We start from the raw sequence: 22878 nt of genomic DNA, 5'->3' as shown, positions 1-22878 counted from the left end.
ATTGACATAATTTTGTATAAAAAAAAAAAAAAATCTGTTTTATATAGGTTTTTTTAAGAAGCCAAAGAGATAACTAAATAGATATCGGAGAAAAAATCAACCAAGTTAAGCACAAGGTGTGCCTAACTTTAGTGCAACCAAATTACTGCATTACAAGGTGGAGTAACCTAGACAAACTAGTGTGCTTTTCCCATACCTACGTTTGTAAAAAAAATAATCGTACCCGAGCTCGTACCTTCGTGGGCAACAACTTTAGTGCCCTTCCACATACCTAATGCGTACCTTAGTGCCTATACCTGCACTCATTACCCGTATTTTAACTATGACAATAAAAATATCACAATTGAAATAAAACTATGGTTCAAATTGTATTAAATCAACTCATAAACTAGCATGAATCATAGTATTTAACAAAATAAAAAAACATCTTTCAAAAATTGTATACCAGTAGGAGAGATCAGTTATCGTATTAAGTAGTTTTTAGGTTTAGGCTTAGACTTAAATATCTAAATTAATTAATTATGCACAAAAAATAGATAAATTATTTATCATATTAAATAAATATGTATATGCGGGTTGCGGGTAATATCCGGACCCAAGCCTGAACTCATAAAAGTGGGTTTACCTACCCATTATAGGTATTTTTGTGGATACTCATCGAGTCTGTTCCAATTGTCATCCCCAAGATCAATCAACATTCAATTTTTTGATATTGTACCCTTTTCAATATTTATGATGTGGTAACACTCATTATAAATAAAGGGAAATGGGGACACTTTTATCAACAAAAAAAGGAGAGGAACGCTAGGGGCACAGATCCTCTCCTGTGAAAAAATCACTTGAGGATGTCCTGTGAAAATCCAAACCATTAATTGTTTTCTTTTTTAATATAACTAATTGATGCAAAAAAAAATTGTGTGGTGTTGATTTCACTGGACACACTTTACACTGGAGAGAATCCTCTCCCCCCTCTAACACACCCCTTTAACACACTCCAATTATAACATGTCATGTCATCCAATTCTTTTATTCAATTACCTGCTGACCGATTGCATAAGTTGAGAAAACATTATTACGGAAAAACAAAAACGAAGACATTGATGGGGGAGAGAGAGTTCAACGTTGCTGCTTTGCTTCAAATCTCGCTTCTGATCTGCCTCTTGCACTCTCTTGTGGGGTTCCATAGTTTTTCTTGGGTTTCATTTTTGTTGCATTTTTTCTTTCAGATCTAGATTGTTTTTCAATATTGATTCCTTTTATCTTGGGTATAGTGGAAGCATACCATCTTCTACCTCTTTTGCTTTATAATTGGAAATCTGTATAAACATTAATTTGGTAATTGTTTTAGATTTCAATTGAAATTTGGCAAGATATTCTACTCAATATTGTAAATTGCATTATTTGGGGAAAAACGAAGATCTGGATGTCTTTTTTCGCATAAGATTGCAAATGGTGTTTGTCAATTGAAAGTTGCTTTTTTGACATCAAAAGTTTCACAATGACACATGTAAAATACCAAATTGCCCCCAGCGGTAGTTAACTACTGTTGACAAAACCAACAGCAGTTAACTACTGCTGGTCCCAGCAGTAGTTAACTACCGCTGAATACTTATTTTCAATTTCTCCAGGAAGCCATTCTTCTCCATAAAATAGGACGGCGGCCATAAAATACTCTCCCACATCTGCAAAATTTGTTTTTACTGAATTGTGCAAATGGTTTTCGATTCCCTTTAGGAATGGAATTATTTCAAAAGCACTAATAAAGAATTAATTGAAACAAGTGAAGAGAATAAATGAAAACAGAGTATCTCAATTACAAAACCATCTCTCGTAAGCCCAGAACAAGTTGCAGTTGCAGTTGACAATGATGCGTTGAGTACGGCAATTCCATTTGATGATGGTGGTGGAATGGTGAGAGATTGAAGGTAGTGAAATTGAAGGCAGTGAGGAGCTGCATATATCCTCCAACGAATGAACTTACAAATTTTCTAGAAAAAGTGCAGTCTTGAAGAATTTTGGGAAGGATAATATTTGTCCATTGTTAAAGGATTTGAAAGATGTTCATTGATTGAAAAAAATTAATTCAAATTGATTTCATAGTGTTGTCGTGTAGCTGCAACATGAATCCATGAGAAGAATAAGATGATTGTTATGAAATGCAATAAAGTGAAAAAGGTTCATTCTCATTAAATGTGAAAAGAGAATACAACTAGTATTTATACAAGATGTGATAAGATCAAAGGCTTATCAGCTAAAACTAACAGCTTATCAAGCCAAGCCAAGGAAGTTACTTGCAGCTCAAGTTACTTGCAGCTCAAGTAACAACGCTCTCTTCATCCTTATGCTCTAATATCCCCCCACAAGCTGGAGGATGATAGATGTTAAGCATGCCCAGCTTGGATAAAAGAATGTTGAAAGGCTGAGGAAGCAGTGGTTTTGTAAAGAAATCTGCCAGTTGATCTTTGGAGGAAACAGGAAGAAGCTTCATGATTCCTGCTTGAACTTTGTCTCTAACCAGATGACAATCAATCTCTAAATGTTTAGTCCTCTCATGAAACACAGGATTGGCTGCAATGTGCAAAGCACTCTGGTTATCACAATAGAGAACAGGTAACTTGACAGTTGAAACATGAAGATCATGGAGCAGGTAAAGTAACCACTGCAGCTCACAAGTAGCTGCACCAAGAGCTCTATATTCAGCTTCTGAGGAGGATCTGGAGACAGTCAACTGTTTCTTGGTTCTCCAAGATATGAGGGAGCTACCAAGAAAAAAACATTGCCCAGAAATAGATCTCCTAGAATCCAGACACCCTGCCCAGTCTGCATCTGAGAAGCCAGAAAGGAACAATGAGGATTTTCTGGGAAAGAACAACCCCTGACCAGGACATTTCTTTAAGTATTTTAAAACTCTAGTGGCTGCAGAGTAGTGTTTCTCAGTGGGAGAAGTCAAAAATTGACTAAGCTGCTGGGTAGCAAATGTAATATCTGGTCTTGTATTGGTGAAGTAAATCAACCTGCCTATCAATCTTCTGTATGAGGGCACATCAGTATAAGGTGCACTATTATCAGTATGAAGCTTACATGAAGGATCAGATGGTGTTGAAACAGGTTTAGAGGCAAGATAACCTGTATCAGTGAGGAGGTCCAAACAGTATTTTCTTTGACAAAGAAAGATGCCTTGTGAAGAATGAGCAACTTCCAAGCCAAGGAAGTATTTCAACTGTCCAAGATCTTTAATCTTGAAAGAAGTGTTGAGGATGTTTTTGATGAATGTGAATTCATCAAGTGAATCACCAGTGATAATGACATCATCCACATACACCAATAAAGCAGTGAAAGAAGTGGCAGTCTTCTTAATAAAGAGAGAATGGTCAGCATTGGATTGAATGTATTGATGCTGAATGAGCAGAGAAGTCAATTTCTCATACCATTTCCTGCTTGCCTGTTTGAGACCATACAATGATTTCAGCAGTTTACAAACTTGATTAGGTTTTGAGGTGGTGATACCCTGAGGAACAAGCATGTAAACATCTTCTTGCAAATCTCCATGTAAGAAAGCATTGTTAACATCCAGTTGATGAATGTGCCAATGATTGAGAGAAGCCAAAGCAATCACAGTTCTTACAGTAGTGAGCTTGGCAACAGGTGAGTATGTATCAAAATAGTCCAAACCCTCAACCTGATTATAACCCTTGGCAACAAGTCTTGCCTTATACCTCTCAATGGATCCATCAGCATGATGTTTAATTTTATAGATCCATTTGCACCCTATAGGTTTCACATTGGGTGGTAAATCAACCAGTTTCCAAGTACCGGTATTTTCAAGAGCAGAAATCTCAGCTTGCATAGCTTGCTTCCAACAAGTGAATTTACTAGCTTCCGCATATGTGGTTGGCTCAGTGTGGGAAGCAATGGACAAAGCAAAAGCACAATGAGAAGGTGAGAGATTATTATAAGAAACATAATTAGAAATTGGATAAGAAACAGTTGAAGACACATGTGACTGATTGCAGACATAGTCTTGCAAATGGGAAGGTGGATGAACATGTCTGGATGATTTTCTTAGAACAGGTGGAGGAGATGGGGATGTATATGGTGAGTTATTAGTAACTAGAGGGTCAGGATCTATGAAGGAAGTTGCTGGTGTGATAGAAGGAGCAGGAGGTGGTTGACTTGTAGAACAAGTAACTGAAGGGAAATAATCCCAATTAGTAGTAATAGAAGAGGGATTGGATGGATAAGGAAGAATATGTTCATGGAAACTGACATGTCTGGAAACATGAATTTCTCTATTGTGAACATCAAGTAAAACAAAGCCTTTAAAACCAATAGTGTAACCAAGAAAAACTGATTTCCTGGGTCTAGCAGACAATTTGGTTCTATGTGCCTGAAGGGATGTGGAATAACACAAACATCCAAAAACTTTGAAACTATCAATATCAGGGATTTTGTTGTGGAGTAATTGATAAGGTGATTTATTGTGAAGTTGAGGAGAGGTGACTCTATTGATGTTGAAGGTAGCATGTAAAAGGGCATAAGACCAATATGATGCAGGCAGTTTGGATTGGTATAAAAGGGCTCTGCCTACATTCAACAAATGTTGATGTTTCCTCTCAACTCTCCCATTTTGTTGGGGAGTTTCAACACATGATCTATGATGAACAATACCCTTAGAGGCATAAAATGAAGGGTTAAGAAACTCAGGGCCATTATCAGTCCTGACAGTTTTAGGTGTTATATGAAACTGGTTTTCAACAAGTGTAATGAAGTTTTTGACATGTTGAGACACATCAGATTTGGATTTAAGAAGGACAATCCAAACAAACCTACTGTAATCATCAAGTATAGTAAGAAAGTACTTGTGATTATGAATAGAGGGCACAGCTAGAGGACCCCAAATATCAAAGTGCAATAGTTCAAACTTATGAGATGCAACAGAAGAACTAAGAGAAAATGGCAGTTTCTTTTGCCTAGCAAAGTGACATATATCACAGGTGGCTTTGGAATCAAAAGTCAAAGAAGGATAAAGCTGAGACATGTGAGCTAGTCTTTTGTAAGAAATATGGCCCAGTTTGAAATGCCAAATAGCAGACAAAGGAATAGAAGTATGATTATTGGTAGAAACATTATTAACAGACAAAGATTTATTCAAAGAGGAACTAAAAAAATCTAAGTTCAATCTATAGAGACCTTCAAATTGCTCACCCAAACCAATCATCCTCTGGGATTGAAGGTCCTGTAAGAAACACTTATTATCATGAAAAGTGATATAACATTTCAGAGAATCACAAAGTTTGAAGATAGAGATCAAATTAAGAGTGAATAATGGTGAAAACAAAACATTGTCAATATAAAAGGTAGGAGTGAAATGAATGGTGCCAGCAATGTCAACTAAAACAGAAGAACCATTGGGTAAATTAACAGGTTTAGGGGTAATTTTGTGATAGGAGGTGAACCAATGAATTGAAGAAACAATGTGCTCATTAGCACCAGAGTCTAAAAGCCATAAATCTAATTTAGATTGAAGGGAACAAGTGAAGATGGAAGATATACCTGAACCAGTAAAGGATTGTGAATTTGAAGGAGTATGAATGTGATTGTTACTGGATGTGGGAGTTGCAGGGAGTAAATTCACTTGTTGTAACAAACTGAGAAGCTGATCATACTTCTCCTGAGAAATATTGGTACCAGGAGTGGAAGAAGCCTCACTACTACTTCCTGGTTGTGTCTCAATTTCATCATTGCTACTAGAGACATTGACAGAAGATCCTTGCTTCTGAAAATTGGGATGGCCATGCTTTTGATAGCAAAAATCAACAGTATGATTGCTTTTGCCACAGAAACTGCAATGTCTAGGTGGCCTGAATCCAGAAGAATATCCCCTTCCTCTTCCTCTGCCTCTGCCATGGGAGGATTCAGCAGCATTCACAAGGGAAAGGGATTCATCATGAGGAACAGAGAGAGAGTGATTATTACTTTCCTCTTGAATCACTAGGGAATACACTTTGTTAATAGAAGGAAGAGGATCCATCATAAGAACTTGAGTTTTTACCACATTGAACTGATCATTTAACCCAGTCAAAAACTGAATAACTTGATCCTCAAGTCTAAAGTTTCTTGCTTATCTCATTGCTGCACTGATAAGTGTCATAAAAGTGTTAATTTCATGTTATATTTTAAGCACTTTGTGTTGCTTGCTTTGCAAGTAATTGAAGGAAAAGCCGAGAAATAAGTGTTAAATACCTTATTACGCTTTACTTATCATTACTCTATCTTTTTGTTCAGGAATTAGCCTCAAGACACTGATCAAAGACCAAAAATCATGAAAAAGTGCAAAATGGCAGAAGCTGTCCAGCAAGCTTGAAGAAATGGCGCTAATAGCGTATTCTACGCTATTAGCGTGTTCAATGAAGTGTCAAGGTCCAGAGAGATACGCTATTAGCGTATCTGGAGCGAAGCCAAGAAGAAGTCATGAAGAAATACGCTATTAGCGTGATCTACGCTATTAGCGTAAATGCTCCAGAGAACCACGCTATTAGCGTAATTTGGGCGAAGCAGGACCCAAGGACCAACGTGGCAGAATCTCATTGGCCACCAAATAGGCCGACCTACTTCGCTAATAGCGTGGATTTCGCTATTAGCGTAGGTGCAAAAGTTCAGCCCCTTTAAATAACACTTTTACTTCTCTTTCATATATTCACTTTTCCATTAGATATTTTTATAGCATTCTTAGAGAGAGAAATAGGGCTAGTGCATATAGAGTGAGAGTGATTTTGGAAGTTGGATTCTTCTTCCTTTGTGAGACATCACAAGGTGTAATGATTCCTTCCTTTTCAATCCATCCTTGCAAGGCTTCCATGATGATGAGTAGCTAAATCCCCTTTGTTGGGATGAGAGGTACTTGATCTTTGCTTAACATGTAATCTTTTGATTTTGCAAAATATGATTCTAGCAATTTATATTCAATATTGTTGTTATTCTTGTGTTAATGCTTTCAATGAGATTCAAAGATGATTTGGACACAAACTCTTGAATCTTGAGCTAGAATAGCAATATATCTTAGGTTAACTTACTTGACATCTTTGTTAATCTTGCGATAATCACCATAATCAAGAGCTAAATGCTTTCGTATAACTTAACCAGGCTGGACACGGTCGATTAGGTTATCCGATCGACTTTGTTATCGTTTAAGGAATTTGGACACGAATGTTTAAACGATAACTTAGAAATAATTATATCACTTTGGACACGAAGGATAGTTTAGAATTGATTGTGATAATGTTGCTTATGAAGCTAGAATTCATATGGATCAATTAGGTTACGTGTGACGCTTGGTTAAGGAACGCTACTCCTAACAAGTTTCAAACCTTATAATCTCATCTTTTTACTTTTGCATATTAGTTAGCCTAGTTGTAAATGAAACAACCAAACAACCACTCTTTTAACTTAGAATGATAATTGAAGTCGAACCATCCTTGATGTCGCACTAATCCCTGTGGAGACGATACAAATACTTACTTTGTTTTTGATGAGACTTCTGCAACGAACTTTCATCAAAATGGCGCCGTTGCCGGGGATTGGTGTTTAGATATCATAGATAGAGAGATTGATTTATCATTTTAAGCTTTTGCACATAAACCGTAAATATTTTTCTTTACTTTATAGTTGTTACCACTAACCCCTCTTTGATATACAAAGAAAAATTTCTTGTTAGTTGTTTCCGTTTCAGGATCCTCACCTAGCCACAATCATGGCTGATCATGGTTATAGTAACTTCTACACTCCACCCGAGTTTGAGCCATATCAACAGTATCAACAATATCCTTATGAAGAGGAGCAGATTTCCAATGTGGAAAATACTTTGAATATCTTCATGCAACAATCCATGATAAACATGCAAAATACCAACCAAAGATTGAGGAATTTATCAATCCAGTTGGAGATGATTCAAGCACAAATCATGGAGAACAAATCCAACATTCAATCCACTCATGACGGAGAGATTGTTGAAGAAGGTGTTGTTCAAACTGAGGAAGACACAACATTAGAAGAATGTGGTGTACTAGAGAATGCAATAGAAATAGAGCCACCACATGAACCAGAACTTCCTCAAAGGTCTTATGCTGTAGAGGCCAAAGCTGTTGATAATGGAGAAGAAGTGAAGATGGCAGAGAAACAGGAACGGTTACTTAGCAAGGAAGAAACATGTGAACAAAAGGGGAAGAAAGTGAGCAAGGCTGAAATTGACCGGGTCATTGATAAAATTTGTGCCTTGTTCAAAACCAAGATAGGGAGGTTATGGACTCCACATCATCTGTACTTAAAGTTCATGGAATTCCTCCCAAAGCAAAGGAACACAAAGGATGATGTGTTGTCCGTCTCATTTTGGCCACCCTAACGAAAAAGGCGTCGAGCTAACGACGTTAAACAAGCGCTTGTTGGGAGGCAACCCAATTCATTTACTGTTTTAATGCATAATAAGTCTAGGAGTCATGTGCATGCATCAAAACAGCAAAAACAGAAGTTAAACAGAGAGCAGAATCCTGAACTGACACAACTCGCAATGGCGAGTAAAAACAGCTCGCAATTGCGAGCAAGCATAGTTTGGTTTTTTGTTTTCTTTCTTGATACCTTTAAACACTAGTTTGCTTCTGTTGTTTGTTTCATTTTGGCACATGAACTCGTATTTTGTTTTATTAGTACTATGTTTTATGTTGAATAATGTGTTAGCATTTTTTGTTGATTAAGTACTTCATTTTGTTTTGAGAATCATGGAAGCTTCATTTGTATCACTCTTGCTTCATTTGCAAGTCTCAGATGATTGGTAATGATACATAATTGTTCTTAAAGCGCAAAGCCAAGGTACAAGTTTCCAGTTTTTCTAGGTTTTTACTCGAACATGGAACTGGTACTTTGTGTAAATTTCATGTCATTTAGTTCTTTACAATAATTTATTTGTTTGTGAACCACGTAGTACTAGCCTAAAGTGAGGAAACCTCAAATGTTTGTACATATGCAAGGAGACTGGCTTTCATTGTTTAACTCATTTGTTTTATGTTAAATCCAATAATTGTTTTAAATTGTGTGAAGGCATGGATATGATCAAGGCACATTTTTGTTAATGAGTGAAACATACTTGACCACAAATAGCCTACCTTGTGAGAAGAGCGAGTATTTGCTAACCCACTTGAGCCAAATGAATCGGAGTCCTCAATTATGAACTGTCAATTCATAAGCACAATGCTTGATGAATTTGCCTTTTAACTTTTCAATATCCAGTTCATTTTTGACGCACTTTAAGACTCTGATATGTTTTTAATTGTTGAACCCTAAAACTTCAATGTTTATTTGTCTCTTTTGCCTTAGAGTAAGGGAACATTCAAATAGGGTGTATTTTGATTCAAGTTGGGGAGAGAAGGTAGATGTAAATCTTATGTCAAGTACTATGGTGTAATTTTATCTTTGATCAAGACAACATGTTGTTGTAAATACAAAAAGAAAAGAAAAACAATGTGTACATGAAAAGAAAAAATAGAAAAAGAGAAAAAGAAAGAAAAATCCAAAAAGAAAATAAGTTGTCAAGATCAAAGTGCTTCATGTTTAAGCACCAAGGGTTTGTAATAATTGGTAGGGAAGATTGTGGACTTTAATGGTTGATACAAGGAATGTTCCTAGTTGTTAGGCTTTTTGATTTCAATTGCCCCACATATGACATTTCTTTTGTAGCCAAGCCAAGTTATAACCCTCAAAGACCTTTTGATCCATGTTTTTATGCCTTTTGAAATGATATTTGGATGGACACATAATTTGATTGGAATGTTAACTTGATTGCCGGATGTGTGTTCATAGCCCTCATTTTTATGTTTTCAATTGTTTATCTACTTTCATAGAAGTGTGTTAGGTGTGGTTCGTTAATAAATATATTATTGTTTTGAAATATTTGGCATGAACTTTGTACATAGGACTCATCTCATATTAGTAGTAGAATTCTAAATTAGTTGGAAGCTTAGCCTTGCCCGCGCATTCACTTTGAATCATTCATCTGAAAAAGTTTTCAAAGCCTTTTGTACTTGTGTCTTGTCATTAACTTGTTTGATTTTCAATCCTTTGTTTGAGGACAAACAAAGAGTTAAGTTGGGGAGTGTGATAAGTGTCATAAAAGTGTTAATTTCATGTTATATTTTAAGCACTTTGTGTTGCTTGCTTTGCAAGTAATTGAAGGAAAAGCCGAGAAATAAGTGTTAAATACCTTATTACGCTTTACTTATCATTACTCTATCTTTTTGTTCAGGAATTAGCCTCAAGACACTGATCAAAGACCAAAAATCATGAAAAAGTGCAAAATGGCAGAAGCTGTCCAGCAAGCTTGAAGAAATGGCGCTAATAGCGTATTCTACGCTATTAGCGTGTTCAATGAAGTGTCAAGGTCCAGAGAGATACGCTATTAGCGTATCTGGAGCGAAGCCAAGAAGAAGTCATGAAGAAATACGCTATTAGCGTGATCTACGCTATTAGCGTAAATGCTCCAGAGAACCACGCTATTAGCGTAATTTGGGCGAAGCAGGACCCAAGGACCAACGTGGCAGAATCTCATTGGCCACCAAATAGGCCGACCTACTTCGCTAATAGCGTGGATTTCGCTATTAGCGTAGGTGCAAAAGTTCAGCCCCTTTAAATAACACTTTTACTTCTCTTTCATATATTCACTTTTCCATTAGATATTTTTATAGCATTCTTAGAGAGAGAAATAGGGCTAGTGCATATAGAGTGAGAGTGATTTTGGAAGTTGGATTCTTCTTCCTTTGTGAGACATCACAAGGTGTAATGATTCCTTCCTTTTCAATCCATCCTTGCAAGGCTTCCATGATGATGAGTAGCTAAATCCCCTTTGTTGGGATGAGAGGTACTTGATCTTTGCTTAACATGTAATCTTTTGATTTTGCAAAATATGATTCTAGCAATTTATATTCAATATTGTTGTTATTCTTGTGTTAATGCTTTCAATGAGATTCAAAGATGATTTGGACACAAACTTTTGAATCTTGAGCTAGAATAGCAATATATCTTAGGTTAACTTACTTGACATCTTTGTTAATCTTGCGATAATCACCATAATCAAGAGCTAAATGCTTTCGTATAACTTAACCAGGCTGGACACGGTCGATTAGGTTATCCGATCGACTTTGTTATCGTTTAAGGAATTTGGACACGAATGTTTAAACGATAACTTAGAAATAATTATATCACTTTGGACACGAAGGATAGTTTAGAATTGATTGTGATAATGTTGCTTATGAAGCTAGAATTCATATGGATCAATTAGGTTACGTGTGACGCTTGGTTAAGGAACGCTACTCCTAACAAGTTTCAAACCTTATAATCTCATCTTTTTACTTTTGCATATTAGTTAGCCTAGTTGTAAATGAAACAACCAAACAACCACTCTTTTAACTTAGAATGATAATTGAAGTCGAACCATCCTTGATGTCGCACTAATCCCTGTGGAGACGATACAAATACTTACTTTGTTTTTGATGAGACTTCTGCAACGAACTTTCATCATGCACATCTACAAGGATGAGGACATGTGCAATGAGGCATAGGCCTGTGTGAATTCAACTCTTCCCATAGAGTTTTCATTTCAGTAAAATAATCCAAAACAGTTTTGGAACCTTGTTTCAAATTGTTGATTTTGGATCTCAGAGTTGCAATACGAATTCTATCAGCTTTAGCAAATCTTTCCTTGAGATCCAGCCATGCATCAATGGCGTTTTCATGAAACACAAGAGTTTGCGCAATTTGCGGTGAAACTGAATTGATAATCCAAGATTGAATAAGATGATTACATCTTTCCCATGCAGCACGGTTCAAATCATCATCATCTGGAATCTCCATAGATCCATCAATGAACTTCAATTTGTTCTTCGCGCCAAAAGCACGAATCATATAACGACTCCATGCGAGGTAATTGGAGCCATCTAATGGAGGAGTAACAAGAACAGAGTTCGGTCCTTCACTCGGATGAACGTAGAACACTGACTCTGTATCAGGTTGATTGTTACGAACCATTGCGAAAAACGAAGAAGAAGAATGAATTTGCAGATATGATGCAAGAAAAACGAAGAAGATTCGCAAACAAGCAAGAAATTCTGCGAAGAATCAAACAACAACGCAAGAAATTTCTGCAACAACAATGGCGAATTTCAATGAAGAAGATGAGAATCAGAACCGTAACAAACTTTGTAACTAACTTTCTCCATGGAAATGAGAGAAAAGGCTCTAGATACCATGTTATGAAATGCAATAAAGTGAAAAAGGTTCATTCTCATTAAATGTGAAAAGAGAATACAACTAGTATTTATACAAGATGTGATAAGATCAAAGGCTTATCAGCTAAAACTAACAGCTTATCAAGCCAAGCAAAGGAAGTTACTTGCAGCTCAAGTAACTTGTATCTCAAGTTACTTGCAGCTCAAGTAACAACGCTCTTTTCATCCTTATGCTCTAATAATGATAAAGAAAATAGAATTTCTTTTTTTGTTTAGCATAAATCTTGAAAGGATAAGTTAAAAAAGCACGAAACGAAAGGGGATGAAGAAAAGTATAACTTTCTCTTTTTAGATCACTTTTTGTTGGATCAAGGGCAGGAGAGATGGCTGAATACACTTGGGCAGGAGATGATCCTTTTCCTATAAATTAGATGAGGAAAAAAAATTGGGGAAGCTGTGAAGAAATTAATTCAGCGGTAGTTAACTACCGCTGGGCACCAACGGTAGTTAACTGCTGCCGGATATGTCAACGGTAGTTAACTACCGCTGGGGGCAATTTGGTATTTTACATGTGTCATTGTGAAGGTTTCAATGTCAGAAAAGCAATTTTCTTGTCAATTTGGGTTATAAAAACTTCCTTTAAAAGAGTATAATTTTTAAGAACGTGTGGAAGGTTGAGACACTCATGGTGGAAGGTTGAGTTTGTGAAGATGAAAAGTTGAAGTCCAAAATAATATAAAATGAAAAGTTCTGTTCTTTTAAAATGAACCGGTAGCAGGTAAATAACTTAAAAAAAGTAGATTACATGGCATGTTGTAATTGGAGTGTGTTAGAGAGTGTGACCCTAACATTTCTCAAAAAAGGAAATGGAAACACTCTTTAAACATCAAAAAGGATAAGATTTTATATTAAAAATTAAAGTTTTAACTTTTTTAAAAGAATAAAGAATATTAAAGAATACTCCGGCACATTTGATAAGAAGATCCATAAATAAATCATGGGTCTTGTTAACCAGTGCCCCCGGGGTACTTGTTAAGGAAGCAAATATAGTAATATTTGTGTTGAAAGCTGTGTAATCAATGCATAAAAGATTAAAAAGTGTTTTTTTTTTACTTTCACTTTCTTCTTTTAGCTTCCTTAACCAGTGCCCTGGGGCACTCGTTAACATTTTCCATAAATCTCTTCCATTGAAACTTTATTTAAATTTTTTTTTTGGGGAGGGAGTGAGGATAACAGGAAAATTTCCTGGATTGCTTGGAGCTCTATTTGTTTAGGTAAGGAGTATGGAGGGCTGGGGGTCAGACAGTTGAGGGAGTTTAATATAGCTTTGTTAGGAAATGGTGCTGGCGGATGTTGGTGGATAGAGGTGGGTTTTGGTATAGGGTGTTGGTGGCGAGATATGGTGAGGTGGCTGGGCGGTTGGAGGTTGGGGGCCGGAGTGTTTCTTCTTGGTGGAGGGAATTAGTGAAGATTAGGGATGGGGTGGAGGGTGTAGATGGCGGTTGGTTTGGCGAGAGGGTGTCGAAGGTGGTAGGTGATGGAACCAACACGTTTTTTTGGTTTGATAAATGGTTAGGAGATGTTCCGTTGTGTAGAAGATTTGGTCGTCTGTTTGTTTTAGCAACAAATAAATTTAGTACCGTGGCTGACATGTGTGCTCGTGGTTGGGAGGTTGAGGGAGAGGCGTGGAGTTGGAGGAGAAGATTATGGATGTGGGAGGAAGAAATGCTAGAAGAGTGTAGGACTTTACTTGATGGTATTTCTGTGCAGCCTAATTCTATTGACAGGTGGCAGTGGGATCTAGACATCCATGATGGATATACTGTTCGAGGTGCTTATCACATTCTGACAAATCCAGTTTTGTCCACTTTGGACGAAACTAGTAATCTCATTTGGCATAAGCAGGTACCCTTAAAGGTTTCCATTGTTGCCTGGCGTTTGCTAAAGGACAGGCTCCCGACCAGAATCAACCTCGCTAGGCGCGGCATAGTGCAAGCGGAGGGGGCTGTTTGTGTTGCAGGGTGCGGAATTGAGGAATCAGCAGCTCATGTGTTCATTCATTGTAACGTGCTCGGTTCATTGTGGCAGCATATTAGGGCATGGATTGGAGTGGAGGGAGTCGATCCAGCTAGCATCACAGACCATTTTATTCAATTTATTCACTATACAGGTCCCTCTAAAGCACGCTGTTCGTTTCTTCAATTGTTGTGGCTACTTGGTATTTGGATCATATGGAGTGAACGTAATAATAGAGTATTTAATAATGTCGAAACTCCTATAGACCAGCTTTTAGATAAAGTAAAATTCCACTCATTATGGTGGATGAAGGCTAATAATGCCAAGTTTGTTTATGGTTTGCAGAGATGGTGGTCGGACCCTTTAATCTGTTTGGGTATCGACTGACATGTAGTTCATGTATATACTTTGTATGACACTTTGTTGTTTGGGATGCTCTTTTTGGTACACCTTGTACTGAGAAGTTCGCATTACCGGTGTTAATATATTCCATTTTTATGTCTTCAAAAAAAAACATTTTCCATAAATCATCTATTTCTTCTCATTCTCTACTTTTCTTTTATTTTTATTTTATTTTTGGTACAAAATCTTGTTCCAGAAGGAATTGTTTTGAGCGCATTCTTCCTACAAAACCAAAAAGAGCGCAAGTTTTAAAAAAAAAAAATACTACACCACATTTTTGACAGTTGAGTTGAGTCCGTGTGAGGTGAAATCAAGAAGAAAAATCCAAAACTTTCGCTTGTTTTCACATTCATTCACACTCAAGTAAAAAAACAAGGTAAACGTTCTTCTTCTTCTTCTTCTTCTTTTTTCTCTCTTTTTTTTTTTTAAGAAAAACATTCTTCTTCCTTTTACCGTTACTTGAGTTCTTAATATTCCTCAATCGGATAATATTTATTAATCTGTACTTTTTTTCCCTTTCCTAAATATTTTAATTTCTGTGTATCAATAAATTATTAGGAGATTGATATGGTAAGGGATTTTTTTCCATCTTAATCGGACATTTCTAGTTCGAATCTAACCCCGAGAATAGTATTATATCGTGTTTTACCATCTATTACGGTCCTATCTAGATTATTCTTTGTGGTTGCGTGCAGAGGATACTCAGTTGATACCAAAGAAATATTATTGCATGTAAATGTTAGGGTAAAATTATACTGAATAAATTAATCCCCAGGGGTCGGGGTTTGAACCCCGGACACTCCACTTCTCCACAATTTAATTGTGAGAACTCTAGCCGCTAGGCTACTTGACAAAAAAAAAAGAAATTTAAATTACATAGGGAAAAAAATGACTTGATTGATTTTTGAAACAATGCTTAAAAAAAAAGACATTGATCTTTTTAAAGTTGATTTTGAAAAGGATTAAAGATTAATCGGAGTGGATTGGGATTTTTTTGATGAGTAGGGTGTTGGAATTCAAGTTGAGTTGTTAGTTCCACATCAACTAGGAATGGAGAAAATGTTGGATATATCAGAGACGTGACCCTTATTCCTAATGGTTTAAGTTTTGGTTAGAGTACTTGTGTTAAGGTCTCTTAGGCACTCTTTGGGAGTTTGGGGAAAGGAAATAAATGAAAAAATCGAGAAGGCTTTTCATTTTTTTAGAGAGTTTTTGTAGATAATGATAAATAAATGTTTATGATTAATATATTTTTTAAATATTGAGAACATTATAACAACATAGATTGGATTTGGATAATATATTGAAAACCCTCCACAACCCTATGCCAATACAATATTCAAAACCCGCCTAGGAAGGTATATTGGTTAAATGGGAGAGGGTGTGTGCCCTCAAGAGGGTAAAAAATTGGGTGTAAAAACAAGGAATAAATTGGTATTCGAGAATAAAGAATTGGAGATATGGAATGAATGTTTGAGGAGGTGAAAATCAGTTCTGATGGAATTGGTTGTATGTGAAAGTCAAACTGTCAAAGGTTTTGGTTATCAAATTTCTCAATGGTGTGTATATCCATCAAGTTGTTTAGGATTGGTGGTTCTGATAGGGTGGTATTGAATTTGAGAGGAAACCAGATAGTTTCGCTGCAGGACTTTTGAGACTTCTGATTTGAAAAAAAGTACAACACTGCAGGCATAGAAGAAGTAAGGGACAATTTTATGTTCTTGGTGGAAGGACTGGAAGTGGGGGATAGAAATGGGTGGCAGGAGAGCAGATGGATGCAATGAGGCGGAATGTAAAATGGATTAGAGCGAACTGATACGTAATATGCAGTAATATGAGTTTAATTTGGTATATGTACTGTGTATATGAGTTTCATTTGGTGAACTGATGTTTGATGATCTAGTTTTTGGCTTAAATGGTCGCATCAGTAAGAACCATGATTTAATCTACTCATCTTCTGAATACTGATAAACCAACCACTCAATTGTACTCCCTCCGTCCCAAATTATAAGCAAAAAAAACTCATTTTCTTTGTCCCAAATTATAAGCAAAAAAAAACCAGCTTTTATCATATTTAATTATGTTTTTTCAAAAAATCATCTTTTCCAAGAAGAAATTAAATGCAATTTGCATTCATTATGCTTTCTCTTTCATTTTCTCTATAACTAATAACCAATAAAAATTGTTTTTACATCTTTCTATGAAACTTATTCCAAGGATAACACAAGAAACTATGTTGCAAACTACTATGTTTTGGTTTTCTTAACAAGTGTGATTTTTTTTTTGCTTATAATATGGGACGGAGGGAGTATAACTTATATTAATATTTTGGGTATAATTTATTATATTTTGTATTATTATTATTATTATTTAGATACTTACCTATTTTTAGTTTATTTTGTAGAATATAAAAAAATATATAATATAAGTGAAAAATGTATCAAAGACATCTCTCTTTCTCTCTACTATTACGTTTAAATTACTAAAGAAGTGGGGGTGATTAAAAACATTGCTACTGATGGCCTAAAATAAAGTCAAGAGTGTTGGAACAAAAGGTCAAGGCGATGACTCAATCAGTAAGTGGCTGCACAATTAAGATGGCTCTTTATTTAGCTAAACTACATCACATGAGAAGAGAAAAGGAACAGAGGCCGCATAAAGAAGAAGAGAAAAAGTTGTTTTGTTTTATACGCCAAGGAGAGAGAAAGGGCGGTGATAATCCTTAGTGATTAAGGAAATACTTGTGTGACATTAATGTCACGGTGACATTAAATCTGGACCACACATTGGGTGACATTAGATGTGTTGTGTGGCCCAGATGCAATGGCAATGACAATGTGTGGCCCAGATGCAATGGCACGGTGACATTAATGTCACCAAAGTGCCACCCGTGATTAAGGGAATGCTTACCTTTTTGAAACAAACAATTGGCTGTACTGACACATTAGATAAAAAGAAGAAAAAGGGTTTTTACGGTGATAGAAAGAAGAAAACCTTACTGTGAAGTAATTTTGCCATTTTGGGGTCGGTGAAATTGAATTCAAGAGGTCTATATAAAGCATTGCAAATCAACAAGGGAGAGAGACTTCACTTACTTCACTTACTACATACTACACACACTAGAGAGGAGAGAAGGGGTCGAGCACTTCAGAGAGAAGAGAAGAGCATGGAGTAGAGATTGAAGGTTAAATTTGTCATCTTTTGTTGGTTATTTCTTTACTCTTAATTTCATGAATTATATCTCTGTTTTACTGTTCTTCATGAATTATATCCTTGCAAGTTATGAGACTTTGTAATGTTCTAGTTTATTGATTTGAATTTCAGTTTTTATTCCAATCAAGTTTGTTCTATTGATTTTATCACAGTTTGATAATCAGTTAATTGATCAGCGATCGTACTGCAGTTAACTGCTGGACCTATAAGACAATTGAGACTAGAATTATTGCATGATCAAACCTTAATTTTAGTCTTCCAATCATTCAACCTTTTTACACTTTATGCTTTTCTTGAATTTGAACTCTTTGCATGATCAAACAAAGTGTTAATTTAGGAAAAAGAGTATTAATCGCGAATGACCAAACAAATTAATAGTTTTAGTAAAGGGATTGGTGATTGAATGAAATTGTAATTTAATTAGAACTAGACATAAAGGAATCGAAACTTGCAAGTGAAACCGCGACCCTAGACCTCTCTCTCTTTGTTGATTTACATCTTCACACTTTTATCCTACCTCGTCGTTACTTTTTACTTGGTTACCGAACCGAAGCTATTCTACTACTTGTTCGTCTAAATAATAATTAGTTTGGTACTTGTTAATTAATCCATGTGGATACGATAATCTTTTATACTACTTTTGCGATAAAGTACACTTGCTCTAAGTGTGTTTTTAGCCCAACAAATACTTCTTGTACTCACTCGGTTTCTTAATAGTAATACAACTTTGTTGATTAAAAATAAAGACTAGTGAGTCAAAACTAAGTTTCTAGTCACATTTTTTTCCTTCAAACAACCAATGTTAGTATGTTAATTGTTAATTTGTTAGTATTTGAAAATACTAGTCACATTGAAGAAGGAAGAATAATAATGTAGAACTTACCACACTAGCTATCACATTGAAGCAGGAAAAGTCATGGCCTCTGATAGGAAGATAAAAATTCATTTTATGTAACGAAGATACATTCATGTTTGCACATTCAGATTCAGCTAATATTCAGATTTTACAGATTCAAAACCTTTCCAAAATACTACTATACACTACAGCGCTATATATCTTCCAAATTTTGAAGCCAATTCAAATCTTCTCTAGAAATGGTTTCATTCACTTGAAGCACAATGGCAAAAAAATATGAAGGAGTTGCGATCGGAATTGACCTTGGCACGACTTACTCTTGTGTTGGAGTATGGCAGGAGCAGAACGATCGTGTGGAAATTATTCACAATGATCAAGGAAACAAAACAACACCTTCTTGTGTTGCTTTCACAAATTCCCAAAGGCTGATTGGTGATGCTGCCAAAAATCAGGCTTCTTCTAACCCAATCAACACTGTATTTGGTAATTTACTTATTCTTTTGTTCCAGCACTGTTTAATTTTTAGTTATTATAATTTTGATTTTTTGTTTGTGTTATTCTTTACTTTCATTAGTACAACGTATTATAGATCACCATTTTAGGGCTTGTTTACTTTCTAAAAACATTCTTGGTGTTCATTTTAAATTGCTAACATGGGTTTGATATACTCATAGTTAATAATTCTGCTGGATAAAAGATAGACGGCTAACTAGAAAAAATGTTTTTTTCAGAAACAATAACAACTATGTTTTACCATTTTCAAAACTTCCAAAAATGTCAAATATGTTACCAAAATTGTAGAAGAGAATGACAAGTGAAACATTGAATCTATGCTCTCATGTGTTTATTAGTTGATATGAAAATGAAAATAGGAAGTAAATGTGCCCTTAATTTTTGCAGATGCAAAGAGGTTAATTGGAAGGAAATATAGTGATTCCATTGTTCAGAATGATCTACTGTTGTGGCCTTTTATGGTCATTTCCGGTGCTGATGACAAACCGACAATTCTTGTGAACTACAAGGGTGAGGAAAAGCACTTTGTTGCTGAAGAAATATCATCTGTGATCCTCTCACAGATGCGAGAGATTGCAGAGGCATTTTTGGAGTCACCTGTTAAGAATGCAGTGATTACTGTACCTGCTTATTTTAATGATTCACAACGAAGAGCCACTAAAGATGCAGGTGATATTGCTGGTCTCAATGTAATGCGGATAATCAATGAACCGACTGCGGCGGCTCTTGCATATGGCCTTCAAAAGAGAGATAATTGTGTTGATAAGAGAAATATTTTTATCTTTGACCTTGGCGGTGGAACTTTTGATGTGTCTATTCTTACAATTAAAAATAAGGTCTTTGATGTCAAGGCCACTGCTGGAGACACTCACCTAGGCGGTGAAGACTTTGATAACAGAATGGTGAATCACTTTGTGAAGGAGTTCAAGAGGAAGAACAAAAAGGATATTAGTGGAAACCCAAAAGCCTTGAGGAGGTTGAGAACTGCCTGTGAAAGAGCAAAAAGGACACTTTCATACGACACTGAGGCCACAATTGACCTAGATGCTATATATCAAGGTATTGACTTTTGTTCATCAATCACTCGGGCCAAGTTTGAGCAATTGAATATGGACCTCTTTGAAAAGTGTATGTACACTGTTAATAGCTGTCTTGTTGATGCTAAAATGGACAAGAGTAGTGTCGATGATGTTGTCCTTGTTGGTGGTTCTTCTAGGATTCCTAAAGTGAGGCAGTTATTACAGGAGTTTTTCAAAGGGAAGGAATTATGCAAGAGCATTAACCCTGATGAGGCTGTTGCTTATGGTGCAGCTGTCCAGGCTGTTTTGCTTAGTGAAGACACTAAGAATGTTCCAAACATGGTGCTGAGAGATGTTACCCCTTTGTCACTTGGTATTGAAGTGAACGGAGATATTATGAGTGTGGTGATTCCTAGGAATACTTCTGTACCATTCAAGAAGACACAAGATTATTCAACAGCTTCAGATTACCAATCTCCAGTCCCAATTATGGTTTATGAGGGTGAGAGAATTGTTGCAAGTGAGAACAACTTGCTTGGTTTGTTTGATCTCAAAGTTCCTCTTGCTCCCCGTGGCCTTCCTCTCACAGTATACTTTGATATAGATGCTAATGGTATATTAAACGTCTCTGCAGTGGAAGAAACCAGTGGCAATAAAAATGAAATTACAATAACTAATGAAAATGGAAGATTATCAAGGGAAGAGATTGAGAGAATGATCCAGGAAGCTGAGAATTTCAAGGCTCAAGACATGAAGTTCAAAAAGAAAGTTGAAGCAAGAAATGCTTTGGATGATTATCTTTACAAAGTAAGAAAAGTAATGAAGAACGATAGTACTAGCTCAAAGCTCACTCCTGTAGACAAAGAGAAGATCAACTCAGCAATGACCAAGGGAAAAAGTTTGATTGATGATAGCCAACAAGAAGATACCTTTGTGTTTGTGGACTTTTTGAAGGAGCTTGAGAGCATCTTTGAATCTGCTATGAACAAGATCAACAAAGGTTACTCTGATGGGGAAAGTGATTCGGATTCTTAGCGATAATATTTTGTTATTTGATTTGCTTCCCAGTGTATAATGTTGGATCTGCTTGTTTTGATTTTCTGATGACACATTTTGATATAGTATTGCTATATTTGATACTTATATGTTATATCTTTTTAATATTTCTAATTTTAATGTGTTGCTGTTTGACCTTTTGAAATTGTATGTCTTATTATATGCTCATAAGAGTCATAACTAATAATTCACAGATTTCATCATGGCTTTACCCTAGTATGTCCTTGATTTTCTGATTTTAATATGTAGTTCTGGTTTTATTCTTGTTTTATATGCCATGCACCAAGGAAATGAGTAATAATGCTCTGTTAGCACATAAAACTGCTATATATATGCAAGAATTATAGGGTAAACTTGGTACATACCAAGTAATTGCAGTATATGGATTAAAATAATTGCAAGCTGTATAGGGTAAACTTGCTCTTAGTGGTTGGTAGGTTAATAAGAAAATGACTTAGGTGTCATATATATGGAGCTTATCCAAGAAGTAAGATACTCAGCCACTTTTTTTCATCCTTAGGTCATTTTAAAACCTCTGCTCATTTGAATCAGAAAAGTTAGATATGTATGGACTCTGATGTTGGGAGATAAGGAAAAGAGCTTTTTCAATACAGGTGATTTCAGTTCCAAAATAGCTTTTGCTATTAGTCGAGATGCAGTGTGTCATTAAACAGCGGCTATAGTAGCATTATTGCGTAGAGAATTTGAACAGATCACAATTGTTCCGCGGTAGGCCATTTTTAGCGATCTGTGATGTGCAAGGTGTGTAAAGCAGGGTGAGAAGTGCAACAATATGAATTCTGCCTTAGGCTTTGTTTGCGAGTTTTGAGGGGAAGGAAAGGAAAGGCTTAGGAGGGGAAGGGAAGGAAAGGGAGGGAAAGGAAAAAGGAGGGAAAACCTTCCCCTTGTTTGGGAGTTAAAAAACCAACAAGGAAAGGAAATGGAGGGCTTATGTTATAATTTTACTATTTTACCCTTTTTTCTCTTAAAAACAATACATTGTGTTATACTTTGTAATTTATCTTGAAATTTATTCAAAACAACTTATCTCATAAAAAATAAATTATTACGATCTATTTTTAAAAGACAACTTATTTATAAATAAAAAAAAGCTTATTACGATCTCTTTTTTAAAAAACAGCTTATTCAAACAACTTATTTATACAAAAGAACTTATTATGATATCTTTTTCAAAAAACAACTTATTCAAAACAACTTATTTGTCCAAAAGAACTTATTACGATCTCTTTTCAAAAAACAACTTATTCAAAACAACTTATTTATGCAAAACAACTTATTACGACCTCTTTTTCAAAAACAAATTATTCAAAACAACTTATTTATCCAAAACAGCTTATTACGATCTCTTTTCAAAAAACAACTTATGCAAAACAACTTATTACAACCTCTTTTTCAAAAACAAATTATTCAAAACAACTTATTTATCCAAAACAACTTATTACGATCTCTTTTTTAAAAAACAACTTATTTAAAACAGCTTATTTATACAAATCAGCTTAATACAATCTATTTA

General features: G+C 35.6%; 3 protein-coding genes across 6 annotated transcripts; all 3 read left to right on the top strand.

Moving 5' to 3' along the window:
* Positions 1–6167: 6167 nt before the first annotated feature.
* LOC146905157 (uncharacterized) lies at positions 6168–10972 on the top strand. The gene has a single exon (XM_085726662.1). The coding sequence runs from the start codon at positions 7751–7753 to the stop codon at positions 8396–8398; it is 648 nt and encodes a 215-aa protein (XP_085582788.1). The 5' UTR covers positions 6168–7750; the 3' UTR covers positions 8399–10972.
* A 2647-nt stretch (positions 10973–13619) lies between these two features.
* Positions 13620–14672, top strand: LOC146905156 (uncharacterized). The gene has a single exon (XM_085728452.1). It carries the CDS (start codon positions 13620–13622, stop codon positions 14670–14672), a length of 1053 nt encoding a protein of 350 aa, XP_085584578.1.
* Positions 14673–17780: 3108 nt separating this feature from the next.
* LOC146905155 (heat shock cognate 70 kDa protein-like) lies at positions 17781–21563 on the top strand. Of its 4 annotated transcripts, none has more exons than XM_085730010.1 (3): positions 17781–17871; positions 18994–19239; positions 19657–21563. In XM_085730010.1, exons 2-3 carry the CDS (start codon positions 19020–19022, stop codon positions 21321–21323), a joined length of 1887 nt encoding a protein of 628 aa, XP_085586136.1. In that variant the 5' UTR covers positions 17781–17871; positions 18994–19019; the 3' UTR covers positions 21324–21563. The 4 variants fall into 4 exon arrangements, with proteins under 4 accessions (XP_085586136.1, XP_085586134.1, XP_085586135.1 ...); XM_085730008.1 differs by having other exon boundaries at positions 18911–19239; XM_085730009.1 differs by having other exon boundaries at positions 17781–17894.
* Positions 21564–22878: the final 1315 nt, after the last annotated feature.

The sequence above is a fragment of the Medicago sativa genome, chromosome 7 (genome assembly GCF_051527215.1).
Source record: "Medicago sativa cultivar Bolivia chromosome 7, Bolivia_mono, whole genome shotgun sequence".
NCBI classification, from domain to species: domain Eukaryota; kingdom Viridiplantae; phylum Streptophyta; class Magnoliopsida; order Fabales; family Fabaceae; genus Medicago; species Medicago sativa.
This window is presented reverse-complemented; position numbering and strand designations above follow the sequence as displayed.